Source organism: Onychomys torridus, chromosome 23, assembly GCF_903995425.1.
Source record: "Onychomys torridus chromosome 23, mOncTor1.1, whole genome shotgun sequence".
Taxonomy (NCBI): Eukaryota; Metazoa; Chordata; class Mammalia; order Rodentia; family Cricetidae; genus Onychomys; species Onychomys torridus.
Genome location: NC_050465.1, coordinates 44119282 through 44143450, shown reverse-complemented (window position 1 = coordinate 44143450; position 24169 = coordinate 44119282). Strand labels below are relative to the sequence as shown.

The 24169-nt window shown below is 45.4% G+C and overlaps 1 protein-coding gene across 7 annotated transcripts in view; it reads left to right on the top strand.

The window, feature by feature from the left end:
* Window positions 1-19646, top strand: part of Als2 (alsin Rho guanine nucleotide exchange factor ALS2) — a 69464-nt gene extending 49818 nt beyond the window's left edge. For 6 of the 7 annotated variants that reach the window (XM_036172977.1, XM_036172972.1, XM_036172974.1 and 3 more), the window contains 13 exons: window positions 1736-1847; window positions 2181-2258; window positions 3028-3161; window positions 4740-4907; window positions 8157-8274; window positions 10353-10510; window positions 11566-11688; window positions 12039-12215; window positions 13406-13451; window positions 13625-13686; window positions 14214-14363; window positions 14811-14907; window positions 18390-19646. In XM_036172977.1, the coding sequence (XP_036028870.1) occupies window positions 1736-1847; window positions 2181-2258; window positions 3028-3161; window positions 4740-4907; window positions 8157-8274; window positions 10353-10510; window positions 11566-11688; window positions 12039-12215; window positions 13406-13451; window positions 13625-13686; window positions 14214-14363; window positions 14811-14907; window positions 18390-18428 (1462 nt within the window). In that variant the 3' untranslated portion in view covers window positions 18429-19646. The remainder of the gene's footprint in view (window positions 1-1735; window positions 1848-2180; window positions 2259-3027; window positions 3162-4739; window positions 4908-8156; window positions 8275-10352; window positions 10511-11565; window positions 11689-12038; window positions 12216-13405; window positions 13452-13624; window positions 13687-14213; window positions 14364-14810; window positions 14908-18389) is intronic. The other variant, XM_036172978.1, reaches the window with a different exon arrangement.
* Window positions 19647-24169: the final 4523 nt, after the last annotated feature.

The window sequence follows — 24169 nt, the reverse complement described above, 5'->3', positions numbered from 1 at the left end:
CTGCCTACCAGATCTCAATTTTCAGACACAAACCTTGAGAGAAAGTCAGTAGAAAAGAGGAATAGGAGGTGGGGGAGACCAGTGACCGACTGGGCAAGTGATAGAATGGTGTCTGGATATAATACATCTTCCTGCCATGCTCACAAACCAGGAATTAAGCCTACTTACCGAGCCTTGAGAGCAGTATTATCGAATTTGCCATCATATTGATTTAGTCTAAGTTACTTTGGATTTAATGTACTACTCCTCTTTATGTTAAGCACCATAGCTCCCATAATGTGGTGTGTGTGTGTGTGTGTGTGTGTGTGTGTGTGTGTGTGTGTTCTTTTTTTTTAAATTTGTTTGAGACATGGTCTCTTATAGCCCAGTCTGGCCTCCAACTCACTGTGTATCCGAGGTTAGCCTTGAACTCCTGACTCTCCCCTCCCATTGCCTCTCATATTCTAGGATTAAGGGCGTGTGCCCTAGGCCCTGTCATAATGTGAGCTTTTTCAATTACCTGTATGGTCCAGCAAGGTGTGTCCATATATATATAAAGGCATTTGCCACTGGGCTTAAAGACCTTACTCAGTACAGCCCCAGGACACATGTGGAAGAAGAAGAGAGCTTACCACAGATTGTCCTCTGACTTCCACGTATGTATTTGTGGTATTCGTGCATCCTCCCGACCCCGATACACACTCAAGATGAATAAACAAAATGTAAAAATTTGTATTGCTTTTATTAATAAACTATATGATTTTTTTTCTTGTTTTGAGACAAGATCTCTCTACATAGCCTTGGGTGGCCTGGGATTTAGAATGTAGACCGGGCTGACCTCGAACTCACACAGAAATCTTTGCCTCCCGAGCTGGAATTAAAACTGTGCCCACCGTGCCCAGAAAACTGTATGATTTAGCAAGTAGTTTGTATTTCTCAGCCTCCCTCTTACCTGTCTCCCCTCTTTACCCAGGGCTTTGAGCATGCTCCCAAACCACAGTACCACTGAGCTACATCCTGCCTGGTTTCTTTGTTACCTTTTTGTTTGTTTGTTTGTTTATTTGTTTTGTTTTTCGAGACAGGGTTTCTCTGTAGCTTTGCGCCTTTCCTGGATCTCGCTCTGTAGCCCAGGCTGGCTTCAAACTCACAAAGATCCGCCTGCCTCTGTCTCCCAAGTGCTGGGATTAAAAGTATCCACCACCACAGCCTGGCCACTTTTTATCTTTTTAGTTCAATAGTAAGAACCTTCTGAGTTTAAGTGGGTGAAAATTAAAGCTTTTATGACAAACTTTTGGGTAAGGAAAATTATTCAAAGTTTGATTCCATTATAGTTTAAATTTGTGGTATTCTTTTTTACTTACATATTTTATTTTGAGACAGAGTCAAACTGTGTAGCGCTGGCTAGTCTTGATCTCTCAGAGTTCTGCCTGCCTCTTGCCTCCTGAGTGTTGGAATTGAAGGCATACTCCACCATACCTGATTTAATAACATTTTCAAGTTATCAAGGAGGTATATAGAGTGTAGTGAGCCTGTTGGGTAGAACACAACGTCAGATTCCTGTGTGAACACTCTCTGACTGCGATGTCTTTGGCATCGCACTGTCTTTTGTTTGAAGAGGTAGAGTGAACCGCTCTGACTGGAGTGATGGTGTCAGTTCAGCCCGATCCCCTGGTAATATTCAGATCCCTATAACAGTTTTTCTCTACTTGGTCCTTTTGTTTGATTTCTCATCGTTCTTTCTTCTTATTCTGTGCAGGGGAGAAAAGTACATGGGGATGTGGCAAGATGATGTGTGCCAAGGGAATGGGGTGGTAGTTACCCAGTTTGGGTTATATTACGAAGGCAACTTCCATCTTAATAAAATGACGGTGAGTGAAATGTGTGTATTTGGTTCACATTGGATTTTAAAAACCTATGTCCCTGACCTTTAAAGTCTTAAAATTAATGTTTTACTTTTGGCTCCTTTGAGATGAGGTCTCACTCTGTATAACCCAGGCCAGTCTGGGACTCACCGTATAACTACCTGCCTGGCCTGGGGCTCAAGAAAAACTGCTTCTGCCTCCTGATCCTGGGACTCCAGGCCTGATCCTGGGACTCCAGACCTGAGCCCTGTTTGACTTTCTTAGTGGCTGGAGGCTTTGGGGGTGTGGCTGCCTGTGCTTTAAGGCCTTCTGAAGGCTGTGTTGTGCTTCTCCACACAGGGAAATGGAGTTTTGCTTTCAGAAGATGATACTATCTATGAAGGAGAATTTTCCGATGACTGGACCCTTAGTGGAAAGGTTGGAAAACAGCTTTGCTCTTTCTTTACACTCTCTTATTTTTGACTTCAAACTTCTTTAAAGAGTCTAAACTACTTTTTGTGCATGAATATTTAATTGCCTCAGCACCACTTCCCATTAAATCTCCTTGATGCCCGTGGGAACTAATTGGCCATAAACTCCCTAGGGAGTCCAGGATAAACCCGAACCTCCTGTCCTCCTGCCTCCATCTCGCATGTTAGGGTGGGATGCACCATGATGATCAACTTCATTTTGGTTTTTTTTTTTTGTATGTTTTCAAAAAAGCAACTTTGATATAGTGCGTGTGTCTTTCTTCCCTCAGTGCTTGGTTTCTGTTTCACCGATGTCTTGTCTGTCTGTCCTGATCCTCCTCGGGTTGGGTTTCCTCTGTTCACATCCTAGTTTTCTAAGATGGTGTCAGGTTACGGACTCAGGCACCTTAGCGCTTCCCAAGACAGATGTGAACAGATGTGAGCATCCATGACTTTGAGCACTGCGTCAGCAGTGGCTGTGAGTGGGGTCCAGTGAGTGTGTTTCACACATAACGACTAAAAAGGCTGCCCGTTTCCTGTGGGTTCTTTCTCATTCACCCATGAACTGTTCTCATAATTCTTTCTGGGCATGTGCATGCATCTTTTGTTTGTCAGCCAGAATTGAGACTGGCCAAGAACAAACTAAAACAGAAAGTGCTGCGTAGTTAGTGCTTTTTCCTGTTAATTTTGTGAATTTACACACTCTTCCAACTCCACTTCTCTCTCGCTTTACCCAGGGAACACTGACCATGCCGAATGGAGATTATATTGAAGGTTATTTCAGTGGAGAATGGGGGTCTGGGATAAAAATCACTGGAAGCTACTTCAAACCAAGCCTGTATGAGAGCGAGAAAGACAGGCCCAAAGCCCTGTGAGTACTAACCCTGGAGTAATTACTGGGGGTTTTGAGTTTCGTGCTTTCATCAAAGTAGCTTAATATGTTAAAGCAAATTCAAGTTTTGCAATTGTCCTTTTTAAACAAGCTATAACTTCCGTAAATTACTGGCTGTCACCTGTATAGATGGCTACATCTGTAGTCTTGGCTGAAAGTATAAGCCATAGTGCAGAGGTGTTTCGGAGGTGCAGATTTGGAAGTGACCCTGCTGGGAAGGGTGCACACAGGTGTGCATACACACACACCACACACACACACAGCACACACACACACCACACACACACCCCAGTACAACCTGCATCAATGAAGAAAAAGCAGAATCTAAGTATAATTTGTTCTCTCAAGTTTTGGGTCGTGTCTTCCCTGTTGCTTGCATCTTAAGCTTTGGGGTTTTGTTTGGTTTTTGAGATGTCTTACTGTGTATCCCTGGCTCACACTCCCAAAGACTAGGATTGCAGCTGTGCACTATACACTAGTGGTTGTTGTTTGGGGGTGATTTCCTTTTTAGATTTGTTTTTGTATTTTGGTGTTTACTGGTATAGAGGCAGTGGGACCTGGGAAAATGGAGCTGAAAAATGAGGTGGACTAAAGTCTTTATCAGAGCATCAAATAATTTATACCAGTGGTTCTCAACCTGTGAGTTGCGACCCCTTTATCAAAACCTCTGTCCCCAAGAATATTTACATTGCGATTCATAACAGTAGCAGAATTATAGTTCTGAAGTAGCAATGGAAATAAGTGTATGATTTGGAGTCACCACAACATGAGAAACGGTATTAAAGGGTCGCCGCATTAGGAAGGTTGAGAACCACTGATTTATGTTCTGAGGGTTAAGACGTTTCATGTGTATGGCAGACAGTCACAAGGACAAGCTGCATGTGGCAAAACCATGTTTTTCCATAGAGGCCTGTGAGTAAGAGTAATCTAAGTAATCTGAAGTAAGCTCTCTCCTGTGACCACACCTGGGAAGAGCACTAAAACATTCCAAGATCAATTCCGTGGTTTGAAGAAACTCATCACAAGACTCTTGTCTTATTTTCCCGGAGTTTTCTCCCAACCACTCAGAAGTCTTACAGGATTCCATTCTTGGACCATGTTCTGACATTTGGAATCATTTCACATGCTCTGTTCCAGTGAGAACTTACTGCATTTTCTGTCCATGTTGACTTTTTGTTTATTTGTTTTCAAAGTGTTTTTAGAAACCCATAACAACATTTCACAGTTCTTATCATAAAATGTTTGAAGATCAGAAAACCGCTGTTTTTTCAGGAGTTGATTTTCCAAAGTCAATTCTGTAGAAACGTGGACATCAGAGTCAATACTGTTATGTGTGACAGTCCATATACATTAGTATTTGGTAAACAAATTCAACATTAATTAACCAAAGTAAATCCATTCTAAATTTTCTTCCAGTGTTTTTGAGATAGAACTCCCACTGGTGTATTGACACTTTGGCTCACGAAGAATCTTAAGTTGTATATTAGAAAATTTTTCTTCTCGGGGATGATTTTTCACAAAAGTATGATGACTAGAAGGCTGGTGTGGCTTTATTAGCAGGAAGCTGGGAAACCTGGCAGTGGCCGCAGATGAGAAATGGAGAGCAGTGTTCGATGAATGTTGGCACCAGCTGGGCTGCGAGGGCCCAGGCCAAGGGGAAGTTTGGAAAGCGTGGGATAACATTGCTGTGGCCTTGACCACCAATCGACGCCAGCACAGAGACAGGTGAGCAGATGCCTCACAGCACATGGCAGGGCATGTGCAGTCAGAACCTGAAACCAGGCAGTAGTCAGGTTTGTATACTCAGTACAAATGTAGCTAAGAGTCAGTGAGGGGGCACTCCCATGCAGGGTGCGTTGTGGGTAGCTTGGACGCCCTTGGAAAGGAAGGGAAGTGTGTTCTAACCCCTGAACCTGAAACTAAGCTCATTGTCAGTTAGGCTGCACCACAGAAGGCTCTCTGGGGTAAGGAGCAGAATGGCTGAATTTTACCTGCAGCCCTGCCAGCTGGGGAGAAATGTAGGTGGCAGAAACTGGTGTGCCAGGCTTGGTGGCCTCTTCTGCTCCTCCTGGAAGCCAGCCTTCTGCCCCGTGCAGCCTAATCAGTGAGCATCCAGCAAAGGGCTGAGCAAGGAAAGGCTCAGCACTGCAGGCTGTCTGCAGAGCCGTGTTCAGAAAAGGAGCTTGCTGGAGAAATGACGCCTGAAGCTGGGCAGAGAGGACAGCCTGCACACCTTTAGCACACCTGCACAAGCCCTGCTGATGGGATTCGGGAAAGAGCGATCAGTAGTCAGTGAGGCCTCTTTGCAAACCTCGATGAGTGTCATAGGGAAACAAAGTAAGTTCTCCTTAGAGAAGTCGGAGATCTCCTCCCCGGGATCTTGAACTTTCGTGTCTGTTCAGCATGGGTCACCGTGCCAACACACACTCTTTCTCTCTCCTTGGTCCCTTCACTTGTGCTGTTGGCATCGTTTTAGGTTGATAGGCTGAGATCGTTGATTCAGGCATCTAGAGACTCTCTAGGCTCCCTAGGAAGAAACCTACTGTATTCTATAGAATCAGTGCACATTCTTTTGAGATCAGAGTGGCAGGCCATGCACAGGACATGGGCTCCTCATCTCATACAGCAGTTTTGATCTTTAGTCTGAACTGTGCTGAACTATAGTTACTGAGCCTCCTTTTTTGTAAGATTCATTTTTATTTTTAATTTGGGTGTGTGTATGGTGTGTGTGTGTGTGTGTGTGTGTGTGTGTGTGTGTATGGTGTGGGTGTGTGGATGTGGTAGGTGTGTGCATATGATGCATGTACCTGCAGAAGCCAGAGACTTTGGATGCCCTGGAGCTGGAGTTACAGGCATTTTTGAGCCACCCTATGGTTGCTGGGAACCCAGCAAGGAGCCTCTGCAAGAGTAGTGCAATCTTAACTCGTGAGCCATCTCTCTAGCCCAATATTTTGAGCCTTTCTATGTGAAAACAAAGAAGTAATTGTAATGCCTTGGCATGCATAGTTTCATTGTTGAGATTATTTGCTTAAAGGCCAAAATTTTGTGCTGGAGAGATGACTCGACTCAGTGGAGTCATTGGATAATCTGCAGGCCTGGACCAGAGATGGACAGTGTTGGGGTTAGCTGGCAAAACTTAAAAATAAGGATGGCAGAAATGCTCTGGAAAGCAGTCACAGCCCTCCTTGAAACAGAAGTTAAAATGAAATTGTCATCAAAGAAACAGAAGACATAAAGAAGAACCAAGTCTGCCAGGCAGAGGTGGTGCATGCATGCTCTACAGAATGAGTTCTAGGACAGCCAGGGCTACACAGAGAAACCCTGTCTAGGTGGGGTGACCTGAAAAGAAAGAAAGAAAGAGAGAGAGAGAGAGGGGGGGGGGGGAAGAGAGGAAGAGAGAAAGAAAGAACCAAATTCAAGATTTAGATTTGAAAAGTGCAGTCACTTGAAGAACTCAGTGTGGGCTTGGGAGCAGAAGTGGGGTGCTGATGGTAGAGACAGTGAACTTGGGAGCAGGTCAGGAGGAACCAGCTGGTGTTAGCAGCACAGGAACACCCTGGCTGGGGGTGGGGATGAACAGAGCCTGGAGAACTGATGGGTTTAAATGTGTGTACTTAGAGAAGAGCTGGAGAGATGCTCAGTGGTAAGAGCACTAGTGTCCTCCCAAAGGACCAAAACAAACAAACAACAACAAACACCAATTCTACAAAAGAAGAAATAACAATATAGGGTGGGGAAAACTTTTGAAGCAATGATGGTTGAGAAAGGTTTGTAGTTTGGTAAAAGACGTGAGCCTGTAAATTTAAGGAGCTGGGCATTTCTTGGGAAAAGTCAGAGGTAATCATGTTCAGAAGCATTACTTTCAAATTCAAAGAGAAGATCTTGAAGGTGGCTAGAGAAAAGTGTGCATCACATGCAGGTGCCACAGTGGGTCTGGGTGTGCTCAGTCTCAGCAGGGGCCTGCAGCCCAGCATTTCCAGAACACTAGAGGAACATTACAGATGAACTTTTATTGTTTTTCCCTCTCTTCTTTTCTCCTTTTCTCCATCAGCCTTTCTTCACTTTTCCTAACCCCACAAGCGTTGCTGAGCAGGCAACTGAATTTCTAACCCTGAAACAGTCCGAGTGTAATGCAGGTAGTTGGTGGTGCTGTTCCTTTGCTGTAAACAGCAGGAAGTGCTCCTGGAGCCCTCGGGGCTCAGTGGCTTAGAGCACTGACTGCTTTTGTAGAGGACCCAGGTGTGATTCCCAGCACGCACAGGGTGACTCACAACTGCCTGTAACTCCAGTGCCCTCTTCTGACATAGGTGGGCACAAGGCACACGTACGGTAAACACACACACACACACACACACACACACACACACACTCAGGCAAAACATTTATATGCATAAAGTAAACTTTAAAAATTACACTATCAGGAAGTGCTTAGTTTGCTGTTTGTGCATAGAAGCAAACATTTGATCTTTAAAAATAAGGTCTGTGCTACTCTCATTTGCATTTGTTAATTGCTTTCCAATAGCCAGCAATTAAAGAACATTCCAAATTTGACTTTCAACGTATAAGGAAATGTGTGATAAAGATAAACTAGAGTAGAATTGCATGGGCCTCCTTCACTGATGGGGCCCCTGAGGTTACCCATGCTCCTTGCTGCGGGCAGTGAGGCCTTACGTCTCTAACCCGTTTTCATCTCTTTCTTTGCTCATTCGTTTATTTAGTTTTAGCTCTTCCTTTATTGCGTTTTCTTTTCTTGATTTCTTATAGTTGACATGAGGTAATGTCAAATGCTGTTTTGAACAGATTTATGGGTCGTAATGATCATGTTGAGCCTCTGCTAGGTCGGTGGATGCTCAGAGTAGCTGGTCAGCACGTTGAGCAAGATGCTCCGTCTCCCCCTCAGTTGGTGACTGTTAGATGTGCACAATTGCAACCGTTTGCTCTCTCATGTGAAATGCTGGACTCTCTTCTTCACAGTCCAGAAATGTTAAGCCGTTCACAGACTCAGACGCTAGAGAGTTTGGAGTACATTCCCCAGCACGTTGGTGCCTTCTCTGTGGAGAAATATGACAACATCAAGAAGTATTTAATAAAGGTAAGAAGTCAAAATGATGACCTCGCTTTTGTGAGTTGATGGTGAAACTGTTGGTTAGTTAAATCAGTGCTGCTGGTGCTGACGGAAGAGAGTGCTGGAGGCAAGTCATGAGCCATAATTACCTTTTAGAGCTTTATTGGGGGAGGGAGGGAGGAAGGGAGGAGGGAAGAGCAGGAAAAGGAAATGGAGGGCACAGCGCACCTGCTCTTTAGGCTGGGCCACGTCCCAGGCTGATGACGTAATTCAGGACAGAACCCTTACGAAAGGGCTGTAGATCAGCTGGGTGTCGGCATACACACCTGAAATCTCAGCACCTGGGAGGGCCGGGAGTTCAAGACCATCTGCTCATAATTCTGAAGGCAGCCTAAGCTACAGGAAACCTGTTTCTCCCTGCCTTCACCCCCCAGGCCCTCCAACACAGACAAAGTCATCATTCAAATCTAACCCAGTCTGGGTTTTACTTTGTTTTGTTTGCTGAATCTTTGACTTTTGTCTTACCGTGTAGCCCAGGTTGACCTTGAACTCAGGGCACTCCTTCCTTAGCCTCCCAAATGCTGAGGTTATAGGCTTTAGTCACTGTACTTGGCTCTAATTTTGTCTGATTGTAATTGACGGAAAATAATGTAGGGATCCAAGAAAACGCTGAAGGAAGACCCCAGACTCAAATGGTGTGCAAGAACGAAGAGGGTCTATTTACCGGCATACATGGGGTTGTTCACCTTTACAGAGTGATGGCGCCCCTAGAGGAGCATGGCTCCCTTTAAGCACAGCTAGGGGAAGTTTCAGGTCCTCTCTAACATAGTTGGTTATGCAGGCGGCAGTCACATTAGCACAGTTTGGACAGGCTGAGGTTCTGGTTTATCTGTGACATATCTGGGCAAGTCCGGCCTGTTTCAGGGGGTTACGGGAACAGTCCATTGCTGGTCACTGTCTTGTGATACTGTGGGGCTGATTCAAGCCTTGTACTTGCTCACACTTTCTCTCTCTCTCTCTCTCTCTCTCTCTCTCTCTCTCTCTCTCGTTCCTGTTGTTAGGGATGTTGTTTGATTAATAGCCCTTGTTTAAGCCTTTGTTTAAGAAACTGAAACTTGTTTGCGCTTAAAAAAAACAACAACCCTGAAACCTAGATCTGGTTGTAAAATGGGGGAAATTTAGACCTCTCAGTAATTACCTATTTGTGGGGAACAGTATGATGTTTCAGTACATTTATATATTATATATTAATCATTTCAGGATACTTAGATGTCTTTGTGATGACAAATCCAAATCCTCTCTTCTGTTTTGAGCTATACAATATTGTTAACCACAATCCCCCACCATCACTAATTTTTCTACAGTAGAAAACTGTTTAGCCATAAAAAAGGACAACATGAAATCCTGATCCAGAATACCACTACAAGAAAGATTTTAACATTTTAAACTTACCGAAAGACAGCCAGGCACAGTGGCACATTGCTTTAATTTTAGCCCTTGAGAAGCTAAGGCCGGAGGATAGCAAGTTTGAAGCCAACCTAAGCTGCACACCAGGACCCTGACTCCAAAACAAACCAACAGCTCTAAGTATTGAGTAGGTGCTGGAGAGATGGCTCAGCGGTCGGGAGCAGAGGCCCCAGCACCTGCATCAGGCAGCTCACAAGTGTGTCCCTCCAGCTCCAGGGGCACCTGCACTCAGACACACACACATAATTAAAGGAAGGAAGGAAGGGAGGGAGGGAGGGAGGAAGGAAGGAAGGAAGGAAGGAAGGAAGGAAGGAAGGAAGGAAGGAAGGAAATCTTTGAAATACATAAAAAGAAAAGCAAAAATAGAACAGGTCACAAATGGGTGTGGAATGTTACCTTGAAGAAAAGCAAACAGTGACGGTTGATCTTAACTGGTCCACGGTGTGAGATCTCTCTCACATAACAGGAAGTGTTCACAACTCTAGCTCCTTACAGTTTAGATTGGCTCAATATTTACAGAGCTAAGATACTTTTTTCCAGACCCCCAATTGCTCCGGGATTGGGGAAATAGTTTGTTATGGACTTGTTTCTGCTGCTCTTGCTGCCTGTTGACCAACTTCCTTGCCCCTGCCGCCCAGGCCTGTGACACTCCTCTGCACCCGCTGGGCAGGCTGGTGGAGACCCTGGTGGCCGTGTATAGAATGACGTATGTGGGTGTGGGGGCCAACCGCCGGTTACTGCAGGAGGCTGTCAAGGAGATTAAGTCCTACCTCAAGCGGATCTTCCAGCTTGTGAGGTAAGAGAGCATTGCTCTGATGTTTGAAAACCCCAGAGTGTTCTGTTAAGTCGGGGCATCTTCAACTCAAAGCTACGTGTTACAGCTTTGTGAGATGTCTAAGTGTCCCTCTATCATAGGACATATTCATTGAGAGGATGCTGCAGATCCTCAAACAGATTAAGTAATGGAGGTCCATTTCTAGTTTGTTCATGCTTATACGCTGAAAAAGATGAACCCTAGCCACTGACAGCTACTACTTTATTAGTGTTCTCATTACATGTAAGTGAAGGCTAAAATAAATGTATGTTTGGTTTTCCAAGTCGAATTTGGTGTAAAATGTAGTAGTGTTATTTGTATTTATCTTCTAGGCTAAATCAGGTCTCCAAATCCTAACCACAGAACAGGTAGAGTTCATTGTAAAGTTGGTCTCTGAGGACATGTCACATTCCTCACTACAGCTCCATATATACTCATCAGTAGTATATGAGTGCCTGCTGAGCACTCCAGTCTCTCAACCAAGCATTCAAAAGTGAAAAAACAAAAACAAAACAAAACAAAAAAACTGTTTTGTTCAGTTTACGAGCCAGGGTGAGGAAGAGCAGATTACACATGCAGAGTGCTACCGTGATTAGCTCTTTCAAGAACACTGAGGAAGGATGATGGGCTGGCTGGGGCCAAAGGAGGTGCTGCTCCTGCCTCAGGTCTGCATGCCTGTCCAAGCAGGAAGTGTTGAGCAGAGACCAGCAGTGGTGAAATGAGTCATCAGTAACTGTCATAAGAAGACAGATTCGGGCAACAGCCATTGGAGCTTGGGAGCTGGGTTTTAAACCAACAGATGAGTTCTCTATTGCATCACCTAGGAAGTTCCCTGTATCACCACGCTCAGAATTGCTAAGTGCATTTGGAATGTGTCAGGTGTGGGGAGGGTCGTGTGTCTAGGAAAAAGATCACAGACATGCAAGTGTTTCAGCTCCAACCTTAGCTAGTATGTGTGATGAACTAGAAACTGATATTTCCTTTTGTCAACTGCTCTGGACATAGAATTTTCTGGTTTGTTTTCAATTATTGCTTAGGTTCTTATTTCCTGAGCTTCCTGAAGAGGGCAGCACAATTCCCCTGTCTGCTCCTCCACCCACCGGAAGGAGGTCCTTCTGCACTGGGAAATCAGATTCCACATCCGAGTCCCCAGAGCCAGGGTAAGCTGAGCTGGGTGAGGTGGTCAAGACATGGGGTGCGGGCTGCATGGACTCCTGAAGAACCCCAAAGATAGTGCTTTCCCCAGGCCCTGTTCCTCAGTGACCCCTCCAAAGTTCCTAGTGGGCCTAGTCACCATCCAGGAAGGAGCAGCCACACAGCCAGGCACAAGGGCTGCTGAGCAGAGGTGACATGTGCTGAGTTAGGGGACCCCGCAGGAGCAGCCTCAGTTTGCTTTCCAGTTTGACAGTTGGCCCAAGGCAGTCACTTCCCAGCACCGTCCTGGGAGCCTTGTAGTCCAGGGAGGATGCTCATCTCTCAGCCCGTCAACGCTTCCCCCCCTTGTCTGCAGTTACGTAGTAACGAGCTCTGGCCTAGTGCTCCCTGTCCTGCTTCCTCGGCTCTACCCGCCGCTCTTCATGCTTTACGCCCTGGACAATGACCGTGAGGAAGACGTTTACTGGGAATGTGTGCTTCGGCTAAACAAGCAAGCGGACACCGCGCTCCTGGGCTTTCTCGGGGTGCAGAGGTTGGTACCCTCCTGGGAGAACCAAAAGCTGGAATTGAAAATCCTTCAGCACTGCCAAGAACCCATTGGCATCTACCTGTGTGGATGTGTGTGTCGTTTTCCGACCCGCTCATGGTCTTCATTTCTGAGAGTATTCGAAGATAGTCATGAAGTTGCTCATTCATCTGAACATGTTCATTATCATGTGAACTAAATGACTCGTCTGACAACTGAACTTGCGTAATTTATGTTCCTGTTCCTTAGAAGTTCATTTCTGTAAATCCTTGGTGTTCCTTGCCTCTTTTTCCTTCCCTCCTCATTTGCGATGTAGAATTTCAGGTCCTAAAAGTTTTCTTTCTATCTCAGACCATTGGTTCTTGTTCTGGGGAATCACATGATCATCCTTTCTAGAGCAGTGATAAAGCTGATCCCCAACCCACCCAAGAATTATGTATTCATGCTGTATGGGAAGTTGTTTTTTAATAGACTATTTTAGTAATAAAAGTGTGATAAAAGTGAATGAAGGAAGCATTCTGGGCTGTTAGTGTGAGATTATTGGAATATAGAATGCCAAACCTCTTTGGGATATGGTAGATGCTTTTGTCAACATAAAAACCACAGCTCTCATCTTAAAGGGAATACAAGATTTAGGTTACCCCAAATCCCACATTTCAACATGGAAGCAGATTTATGGGATTTTTATAGTTTTACACAACAAAAAAGGTCCTAAGTCAAGGCAAGTTTAAAATGCATTGGTGGGTACACCAGAGAGCAGGTACATTGAGATGGGGGAGCAGTTCCATAGACCCAAGATGCTGTGTGATGATACAGAGTAGGCCAGGAATGGCTGCTCCAGAAGACTAAAACTAGTCCAAGGTAAAGTACTCAGCCTCTGAACCTGCAGAATTCCACTATTGTCACAGCACTGAATTCCAGTCAGTCCTTGAGGCTCTGCAAACACAGACTTCTTCCAGGAGTTTTTCCATCCACAGCTAGACACAGCTCCTTTTCAGGAATTTTATTCACACTCTTAAATCATTTCCATGATATCTACTAAACTTAGGAAAAATGGACATAAAAACATGAAACTCAGAACCAATATGTGGAGAAGTTGTTTTTAATGGGAACAGGAAAACCAAGATAGCGATCACCTTGTTAAAGGAGGTGTGTCTACCAAAATGGTATGTTAACAATTTGTGGTTTCATTGTAGGAAATTTTGGCCAGCAACCCTGTCAATCCTGGGAGAGAGCAAAAAGGTACAGTAGAGTTTAACTCCTCACCAAACATGCTCTTCTTTGCTGAGAAGTGTTGCGCTTTCTGTGAGGAGTTTGTGCTCAGGTTCATGTGGGTTTCCACCAGCTGTCTGGCCCCCAGGACGTCCATCTTGTTGTTGCGGGAGATGTCTGACAGTCACCTCCTCCTTCTGCAGGTTTTGCCGACCACAAAAGACGCTTGTTTTGCCTCTGCAGTGGAATGTCTGCAGCAGATCAGGTAATGCTCCATGCTGTTGAAAGGCCGCACAGTCGAGGTAGTGCTCAGTCTGCTGGCAGAGTGGAAAGAACGCGTGTCCCCCCACCCCTACCCCCTCCCCTCCTCTCCTAGATGCTGTGAGAATTAACATGAAGATGACAGGGTCTCTTTGGAAACTTGAGGGCTGTTTTACTCTCAAATACCCTTGTGTTTTCCAAGTGTGGAGAGCCTGAAGACTTACCTGTGTGATCCTATCTTAAGCCAAATGGAAATTAACCAGCTTCTCTTTCAGAAAAGAGATACCTTTGATCCAGTGGCTCAAAGGGAGCATTCTGTCAGAGTTCTCCTACAGGAATCTCTGACAGCTGGAGGCTTCTTTGCCCAAACACTGTAGGATTACAGAGACCTTCCCCGCCATGCTGTGGTTGCCTATAGTGTCTAATTTGAGGCTTGTGAGACCCAAGAGAGACTGTTCTTCTAAAAAGGAGTAAGAGATGGCTTTATTAGGAAACTCTAGGTTATCTTTTTACCCTTTGTTTCCACAACAGCACAACATTTACTCCGTCAGACAAACTTAAAGTCATTCAGCAGACCTTTGAAGAGATCTCCCAGAGTGTCCTGGCCTCACTGCAGGAGGATTTCCTGTGGTCCATGGATGACTTGTTCCCTGTCTTCTTATACGTGGTGCTACGGGCCAGGTATCCAGTCTTTCCTGAGGTCATTGTTCTTTACTCTGGGACTGCTTGTTTTCCAAGTCTGCCCTTTGCTTCTCTTGAATGGATGATAGCAAGATGCCACCATCAGACTAGAATTCCACTTCTCTTAACCCATTCCACAACGGCAGTGTTTGAACCTGTGGGTCGCACCTCCGGGGGTGGGGGGGGTGTCATGACATCAGGTGTCCTGCGTGTCAGATATTTACCTTCTGACTTAACTAGCAGAATTACAGTTCTGAAGTAGCAATGACATAGTTTTATGATTGGGGTCCCACAGCGTGTGTCGCGGGTCTCAGCACTAGGAAGGCTGGAGCCATGCTCCGTGCTACTCTTTGTGTTACTCCGTTCTCTCTCTGCCACCATCAGTTGATAGGAAAGGAAAGGCTACTTGAAGCAGAATGAACTTCTCGTCTTTTCTGTCTGGGACAGGATTCGGAATTTAGGCTCTGAAGTCCACCTCATTGAGGATCTGATGGACCCCTATCTCCAGCATGGGGAGCAAGGCATAATGTTCACCACCTTGAAGGTGAGTGTTAGTCTGCCTGTCACCTACCATATTATAAACCATTCAGTAGCCACGTTTCCTCCCGTTCTTCTCTTTTGGGGGGATGTTGTTTTGAGAATAGGGTCTTAGCCTGGAACTCTTAGTCACCTTTCCACCAGCGCTTCCCAAGGGTGAGCCACGGTGCCTGAGCCACTCTCTTCTTTGTAGAAAAATTCAGCGTAGACTTCATTTTTTCTTTTATTAAAAATAGATGTTTTCATACAATATATTCTGATTATGGTCTCCCCGCTCCCCACTCCTCCTAGTTCCTACCTGTCCTCCCATCCAGACCCACACCCTTTGTGTCTCTTGTTAGAAATCAAACAGGCATCTAAGGGATAATAGAAAAATACAGTAAGATAAATACAGAACAGGCAGATTGGAATAGGGCAAAACAAGAAAAAGCACAAGAAACACAGACACGCTTGTTCACACACAGGAATCTCCTAACCACACAAAACTGGAAGCTACAATAGAGATGCAAATGACCTGTAGGTAAAGGAAAACAAAAGCCCTCACTTAACTTTACGAGACAAGAAACCCCACAGATCCCATTGAGTTCGCTCTGTGTTGGCCAGCTGCTGCCGGTCATGGCCTTCCTGTAGGCGTGGTCTGCTTTCCTATTGAGACTCCCTCCGAGAAAACCAGTTTTTCCTTGGCAAGTGGCTCTCAATTGGAGATGGCCTCTGGGTTAGAGGTGGGGGTCTGTGTCCACTCTCCTTTCAGTTCTAGGACCCCATATGGGGCAGGCCTGTGCAGACCCTCCCTGTGCACGCCATGGTCTCTGAGTTCGTGCGTGCATCAATCCTGTTGCGTCTAGAAGGCCTTGACTCCCTGGTGTCTTCCTCCCTCCTGGCTCTCACGCTCTTCTGCCTCCTCTTCTACAGGGTTCCTCGAGCCCTGAGAGGATGGGTTTGATGGAGACATCCCTTTGTCTCTATTGGTTCCATCTACTGTAAGAGGAAGCTTCTCTGCTGATGGCTGAGCAAGGCACCGATTTACAAGTACAGCAGACTGTCATTAGGAGTCATTTCGTTTTTATGCTCCTTTAGCAGAACAGCAGTATTTGGTTTTTCCCTAGGTCCCTGACCTGTCTAGTATCTAGTGGTTCTTGGCCACCCCAAGCAGCATTGGGTATGGGTTCCATTTCATGGAGTGGGCGGGCTTAGTTAGGGTTTCTGTTGCTGTGAAGAGACACCATGACCATGTAACTCTTACAAAGGAAAACATTTAGTTGAGGTGGCAGCTTGTAGTTTCAGAGGTTCAGACCATTATCATTATGGCGGTGTGTAGGAAGACATGCTTCTGGAGAAGGAGCTGCTACACCTTGATATACAGGCAGCAGGAAGTGGACTGTCTCACTGGGTGTGGCTTGAGCATATATGAACCCTCAAAGGCACACCTCCTAATAGTGCCACTCCCTTTGGGGGCCATTTTCTTTCATACCACCACATGGGCCTCAACTCAATCAGATATTGATTAGTTACTCCTACAAGCTTTGTGCTAGTACTTTGGGATCACTGAAGATGCTTCTCTGAAATGCGTTCTTGCAAGCAGGTCACTCTTATAGAGGGATACGTTTGTAGGGGTTAGTGTTTACCTTTCTCCTTTGGTGGCATGCAGAGTGCCTTCCAGTACCCTGAACACTAGTCAGCAGGGATGATGGACACCAGCTGACTCCTCCATGTTCAGTGAGCTGTATAGGTGTTGTCTTCAGCAATAGGTAGGCCTTACTGTCAGTTTGTGGAAGCAACCAATAGCCTTGGCAGCATCCTGAGTTGTTTAGGGGTTCCCATGGGGCCCCTTTGGCCAAGAGCTCAGTTAGACGTAACCCATTCCTGGCACTGGAAGCTTCATTTGGTGACAGGAGATGTCCCGTAGGAGCTCTGTCTCCCTGTTACTGGGTGATCTCAGTCAAATTGCCTTCTTCCATGGATTTTCATTTAGGAAGCGTCTACTGGATCAGACCCTCAAAAGCCTTAGTTGTGGCTGTCTTTCCCCCCATCTCTGCCTTCCTCCCTCCCATCCCCCTCCCCCTGACCCATCCATAACTATCTGTTCTATTTCCGCTTCCTGGGGAGATCCATCTCCCCCTCTAGTCCCTTACTCTACCTAATTTCTGTAGTTGTATGGATTGTAGCCTGATTATCAATGACTTAACAGCTAACATCCACATATAAGCAAATACATACCATATTTGTCTTTCTGGATCTGAGTTGCCTCTCAGAGTAGACTAAATACCTTCAGACTATATGTTGTTTATACTAAAAGCATGATAATACATTAAATTAGGACAGATCAGACCTACACTACCAGGTAATAAAATCTTAAAATTATAATACTTAATATGAAGTAGTATGTTAAGGTCACATGAATAGAAAGTCCCTCATGGAAAGGATAATGTTCATAGTAACATTACAGTAATACAATTTCACATTAGAAATGGAAGATGCGAACTAAAATTGGTCAAGATACTTAAGAAATGTCAGAAAAGCAGTATTGTCATTTGCAGCAGTCTTGAAGGTAGGCTGAGGCAGCCAGGCATGTGTGCTGTGGGGTTTGTAGAAAAAGGATGAGCAAAGGAAAGACGGGGCCGTTAAAATGAGCAGAACCTTAGAACTGAACAGTGGTTTGAGCTAACTTTAAACATTTTCATGACCATTTCTGTTATATAAACTGGAAGAGAGAGAGTGGAGCATACTGTCTACAAATTACTTCATCAGTATGTCCTTGAAGAGTATGAAGCGTCCAAAGGAAAATAAGTAAATGGACATGAGGACAAATGCTCAGTCACTCAAAACCATAGAGGTCCAAACCGCAGCTTGTTGTGCCTAAAATACCAGCAGATCTGTGTTCAGCTTCACCCAGTGCTGGTGGGATTGCAGTGAGGTCACTTTCCCACATTGCTGACAGTGGGGTACACGGCAGTTCAACTGCTCGTGTGTGAACAGTTCCTAGTGTTGGTGTGTTTGACTTAGGATCCCATTCCCTGGAATTTATCCCAAGAAACCAAACTCAAGAGTGGAAAGCATGCATCCCTGGTGTGGCATGCGTTGTAGTTTGTAACTCCTAAGCACGACCACTGAGGGACCCCTGAACATGCTTCTCTGAAATGCGTTCTTGGAAATTCTGACTTGCCGCGTGCAGGGCCGCTCAGATTCTTTGTCCTGAGCCGTCTTGGGGAACTCTTCACACATGGCCGTGTGTCCCTTCAGACCTCCCAGTGAATGTCATGTTTCTAACCAGTACAGACTAGTACACAGCTGATACAGCCTTGCTTCAGAAATAGAGGGATATATGTACAATTGTGTTGTTGTTAATTACACTAGGCTGCACATAGGCATTGGATGGAGTCACAGGGAAGAAGAGCATGAGTGAGTGAATATGTGGGCGTCTGTGTTAATAAGGGACTGTTCCTTCCCTAGACTAAAAGGAAAACTTGGCTTTGTTTTGAATTTTTCCAGGCATGTTACTACCAGATTCAGCGTGAGAAGCTTAACTAGGTACCTGACAGCTTAAGAACTGGATTATCTGCTTCGGAGGCTGTGGCACCATCTGGAATCGTCTGGTGGTGGAAGCGGCGGCAAAAAGAAGAGCGTGGACATTGGAATGGACTGTGTGTTGTTTTGGTTGTCATTTCTGAGCCTTACTAATAATTAGAGCCCTGAGCTCAGAGGGAAAGCCTACTGTATAGTTCAAACGGAGAATGGAAAAGGAAATAGGAATCCACTTAGACAGTCTTTGCTGTGCTAAGATCCATACACCTACTTAAAAAGGAAGCCGGTTACCCCTATCCTGTAGTGAAAGGTGTCAGCTCCATGGAATTGCAGGAAGATTTCCCAGGAAAGCTGCTTATGTGAGAGAAGTTGCTGACTGTTTTTAAGTTCCTGGTTTGCCCACATCCATTTGCAGTTAACCCCACATCCCTGGGCAAGGAGTAGGTTGTACTTGAGACTGAAGTAGCCATACCTTGCCTTCCTAGATCCCTTCCAGCCACTTGAGCAGCATGCTGCTTTGCTGGGGGAAGAAGAAGAAGAATTTTTAAATTGCAGTTTTAATCTTTTATAAGCCCCTCCACCAGGGTATTTGTGGTGGGAGAGGTTCCATGAGGTGACTATGGCATCCTGGTCCGGACATGGAATACATCCACATAGGAACTTCTGCCTCCTGATTGTAAAGGACATAGGGATACACTGGAATTCAGACCCTGATGCTGAGCTGCTACAGAGCCCCACTGGTCCAGGCAGCTGCATTCCCAGGAGGCCAGCACAGGCTTTGTGTGGAAACAGAAGACTGGGAAATGTGGAAGGAAGGAAGGAAGCAGGGAGCTGCAGGCTGTGGCCTTCCCTCTACCTCACACTGAACTCAGAAGGGAAGAAAGGAAAGACACACCGGGCTGTTCCCACCTCAGAAGTATTGTAACACCACATTTCCATGGTTTGCTTCTTGACAAACCCCCATTGTAGGTCGTTGGTTTACACTGTAGCAGTGACATGTAGCTGTTTGGGAAACACTGGTGCTCTTCCAGTCTCATCTGCTGTACCCCGTGGGGAGCAGTGTCCTGATTCATGTGAAATGATTCAGCAGGCATTAATTACTTTTGAAAAGGATCATGATTTCCGAGCTACTTTATAATCAAGACAAGTGTTTGTTAAAATACTGTTTTGGAATGTTGGCTGTAATGTAACAGCAGTTTTCATAATAAAAGACATTCATCTCTATGAAGTTGTTCTCTGACTGTAGACGAAATGACATAGGGCAGACTAGAACTGTAAAAAGTGCTCAGCTCGGTATTTCTTTGTCCGCCTTGTAATAAACAATGCATGCCCTTGACCTCAGGACACCCTGGGGTTTTAGCTCACTTAACTGCAGCCCATTTGGATAATCCAAGGACAAGAGTCTTAAAGTCTGTTTCCTTGACTAAGACATTTGGTGGTTGTTCACTTTGTTCATCTTTAGGGAAGGGAAGGTTGGAGACTGGTTCCACCTTCCCACTCACTGCCCTCTGCCAGAATGAGCCTGCACCCTGTGGGAAGGGACCAGGGCTCAGTCCCCGCCCCCCCACCATTTCAAATATTTTTGACTTTGTGGACCAACACTCAAATGCCACATTTGGATAGTAAAAACGAAGTAATTAAACATCTAGCTCCTTCAGACAGAGAGATGGAATAATGGTGGAAATGGACAAAAACTCAGATAATGTAACCAGACAAATTCTCAAGTGCCAGTACACCATCTCCTCCCTGGTCACACATTGCAGTTCATCCTATTTCCGTCTTCAGTGGAGCTGTCTAAACACTGCAGAGTCCTCACTCTATATGCTTTTTGAGTTGCTTCTTAAAAATGATACATTTTCAGGTTGTGTATGGAAAATCCTAAATCCTCCAGGCCACCAACGGTGACTGGAAATGCCCAGCACCCACTCAACTGATAAAAAGATCCTGATGGGCGCTCACAGCGGCCCTCACAGGCAAGTGTCCATCCCAGCTCTCCCCATTTTCCAGCCAGGAAGAGCTGTGGTTTGCTCTGCACCTGAGCTGGGGCTCCAACCCAGAGCTCCCCTACTCTCAGCTCCTCTTTCCTGCCTGTACAGATGCCGCCGCTTCAGAGCCGAGTTCTGCATAAAGACTTCAGACACTGATGTTTAAAGGAAAATTCCCATGGGGGTAGTGGCACACATTTGTGATGGCAGCCCTTGGGAAAGGGAGGTAAAGGGATTAGGATGAGGAAGTCAGAATTATCCTTGGTGACACAAAGTCTGAGGCCACCCTGCCTCAAAAAAAAAAAAAAGAAGAAAATAAAAACTAAAAAGTAGAGAAGAAAATCTGGTGGAATATCTGCTATCCTGAAATAGTCAACAAAAATATTGGCGACTCGTAGTGGAGTGTGGTAGCAGTGTGAGAGGAAACCCGCATGAACGAGATAATGCAAATGAGATGCTTCCACTGGAGGACTGGAAGGATTGGCGGGGGCCGGCTTATAAGGAGTTAGTCAGTGGTTAGGCTGCAAGGTCAGGATTAAACCCCAGGATGGGCAGGGACTTTATCCAGAGCACGCACTGAGGTGACTTTGCAGCCGCTGGGGGTTCCTGCTTGCTCTTCTCTTGACAGGTGACAGTTACGTGTGTCCATCCTTGCAGGTAAGAGACTGCTCGCAATCCCGCATTTCCTGCAGGCACCTCCCGCAGCTTAACAGAATCTTGGGTAGTCTATTTCACAGTGGTTGACTCTCGGACACCTCAAGTCACCTGTAAATCGTTATGGTTTTGAAAGGACCATCTCTTGAACTGTGGAACAGTGAGTTGTCCCAGACTTGGAGTGAAACGGTGCTTATGGTCCCCATCTTCTTCCCTGAGGGCCTTTGATGCAGGGAAGCCAGCCAGCAGGCCGCTTCTCATGGTTACACACGTGCTTTGCTCAGGATTTCCTTTTGGAAAACAAGCATAATGTGTAGGAGGTCAGAATTTTAAAGCAGTTAGTGTGTCTGTAAAGCAGGTGGAAATGCTGCCTTAAAATATTTTCATTACGTGTGTGTGTGTCTGTGTGTGTGTGTGTGTGTGTGTGTGTGTGTGTGTGTGTGTGCTCACACATGTTTGTGGGGGCCCCGCTTGTGGAAATCAGAACAACTTTTGGGAAACAGTTCTTCTACTGTGTGGATTCAAGGTCGTCAGGCTTGGCAGCAAATGCCTTTCCCTGCTGAGCCATCTCAAAGGCCAAAGCTGACTTTTAAGGAAATGTTCAAGTTCCAGGTATTCATACTGATCACGTGCTTGATAAAACAGCTTTCAATGGCTTTTTTTATACTCTCTTCCTCTTTACCCTGTAATTTACATGTGATGATATATTGTGTACCCTAATAAACTTGCCTAAGGATCAGAGGACAGAGCCAGCCACTAGATTAGACATAGAGGCCAGGCAGTGGTGGCACACACCTTTAATCCAAGCACTTGAGATCTCATGCCTTTGCTTGGGAAGCACACATGACTCTAATCCCAGGAAGTAATATGGCAGGGCAGAGAGAGGTATGTAAGGTGTGAGGAAACAGGAACTCGCTCTCTAGAGGCTGAGGATTTTATAGAGGTAAGAACTAGTGACTGGCTGTTTGGCATCTCTGATCTTTCAGCTTTCACCCTGATATCTGGCTCTGGGTTTTGTTTGTTTGTTTGTTTGTTTGTTTTTAATTAAAAGACCATCTAAGATTCAAACAACAATTAGACCTATCTAGAATCCTTGATTCTGGGGAAACTCAAACCAAAGTACTTAGACACATGAGGTTAGTTTTTAAATCCACATAATGTCCTACCAATAACAAAAAGGACAGGTTAAGGGCTGGAGAGATGGCTCAGAGGTTAAGAGCACTGACTACTTTTCCAGAGGTCCTGAGTTCAGTTCCCAGCAACCACATGGTGGCTCACAACCATCTGTAATGAGATCTGGCGCCCTCTTCTGTGTACTTAATAAATAAATCTTTTTTTTTTTTTTTTAAAGGACAGGTTAAAGAAAGATAGCAGGGCCGGGTATGGAGCTCAGCTTGGTAGTGTACTTGCCTAGTATATGTGAAGTCTAGGGTTCAGTCCCCAGCACCACATGAGCCAGACGTGGTCACACACCTGCAATCCCAGCCCTTGGCAGATGGAGGCAGGAGGATCATCTGTTTCTCCTTGGCTATGTATCGAGTTTGAGGCCAGCCTGGGCTACCTGAGACACTGCTTCAAAACAAAGGAAACCATCCAAGAACAGCAACAAAAACCAGAACAACGACGACAACAACAACAACAAAAAAACTGAAATAGCTGATCACAAGACGTGTATTTCAATGTGTGGATGTGGACATCACCTTAAACACACAGCTGAAACTGCACAAAACCCAGAAAGGATGTAGCAACCTGGAATGCGGGTGCAGATACAATCACTGCAATGTGTTGTAGTGATTTCCTAAGTCACAAGCAGGATTACCATTGGTGAAGTGATTTTCTAATTTGGTGGACTATTTGCTCAGATTTAATGTGCAATGAATTAAATTAATTCTCCAATCATGGCGGTAGCATTTGCCCAAATTCAGTGTGTTTCAGAATTGCAAACTATTTTGTGTTTATGAAGAAAGTTGAGTTCTAAGTTCACATCATTCTAGGGTTGGTTTGGGTTTGTTTCTCCTGTGACACGAGAGTCCAACGAGACACTTGCAGGTTCTGCAGTTGAAAGGCCCCCAGTGGAGATCTTCCCTCAGGAGAGACCCCAAACCCAAGGAACACACCGAGACCATGGATCAGATGCAAACAGCAAGAGGGTTTATTTAAATGCGCAGGTCCTGGGGCGACAAAGTCTCTGGGAAGACTTGCGCTCCTTCCTAGGGGAAGGGGGACTTTTTATAGAATCCTAGGGGCAGAAGCACGGTTACAGAAGCGAGAAGCATAGTTACAGGGTTCCCATTGGTTGATTCAAATAAGGCCAGGGTGAACTTGGGGCTATCTTTAATTTTCAGAAATGTGCAGCTGTTTGTTCTCCAAGGCCAGGTAGCCAATTATAGATATCTTGTTCTGACTCAAGATTTTTTCCTCCCAAGACTGGGTGTTTGACATCTCCGGTTTTGACTCAAGGTTACTTTCCCAATTATCTCTCTCAAGGCCGTTTCTTAGGCTAAGTTACTGAGACGGGGTGGGGGGGGGCATTTCATTCCCCCATTTTCTTTTGTTTTAAATGGAATCTTTCATTTTAGGATGGAGAATAAGGGGTCAGCTCCATCTCTGGTTCTCGGAGCCTCTGATATTGCTGGGTTAGGACCAAAGCCTGGACAACAGAAATCCTATCCTTGACAAATTGTACCAATCTGTTGAAGATGCCTGGCCCAAATAATAAAATGAGCAGGACTCTGGTGATGCCCCTCCTAACGTTAGGAGGGCTACTAGGGGGATTAGGGGAACCCATAGGTATAAGTCTTATCTTTAGTGGGTTTGGGGAGCGTTGAACTTTCTATGTAGATGTCTTGGTGCTCTCAGCTTTGTCGGGTTCTTTGGCGGCCTTCATATGTGACGCGTGTTCCCGCGCTGCTATCCATCAACCTTGAGTGCAGTGGGAGGGGCGTTGGACCCAGACAGAGTCCCCAATCTTGAATGGGTGAGGCATCACCGGGCGGTTCAGTTGCTCCCGGTAGGCATCGGCCAGGGGTTTCCATATTGTCTTTTGTACCAGTTGGAGGGCTTGAAGGTGCGCCTCCAGGGTAGGGCTAGTGGCAAAAGAGGAGATAT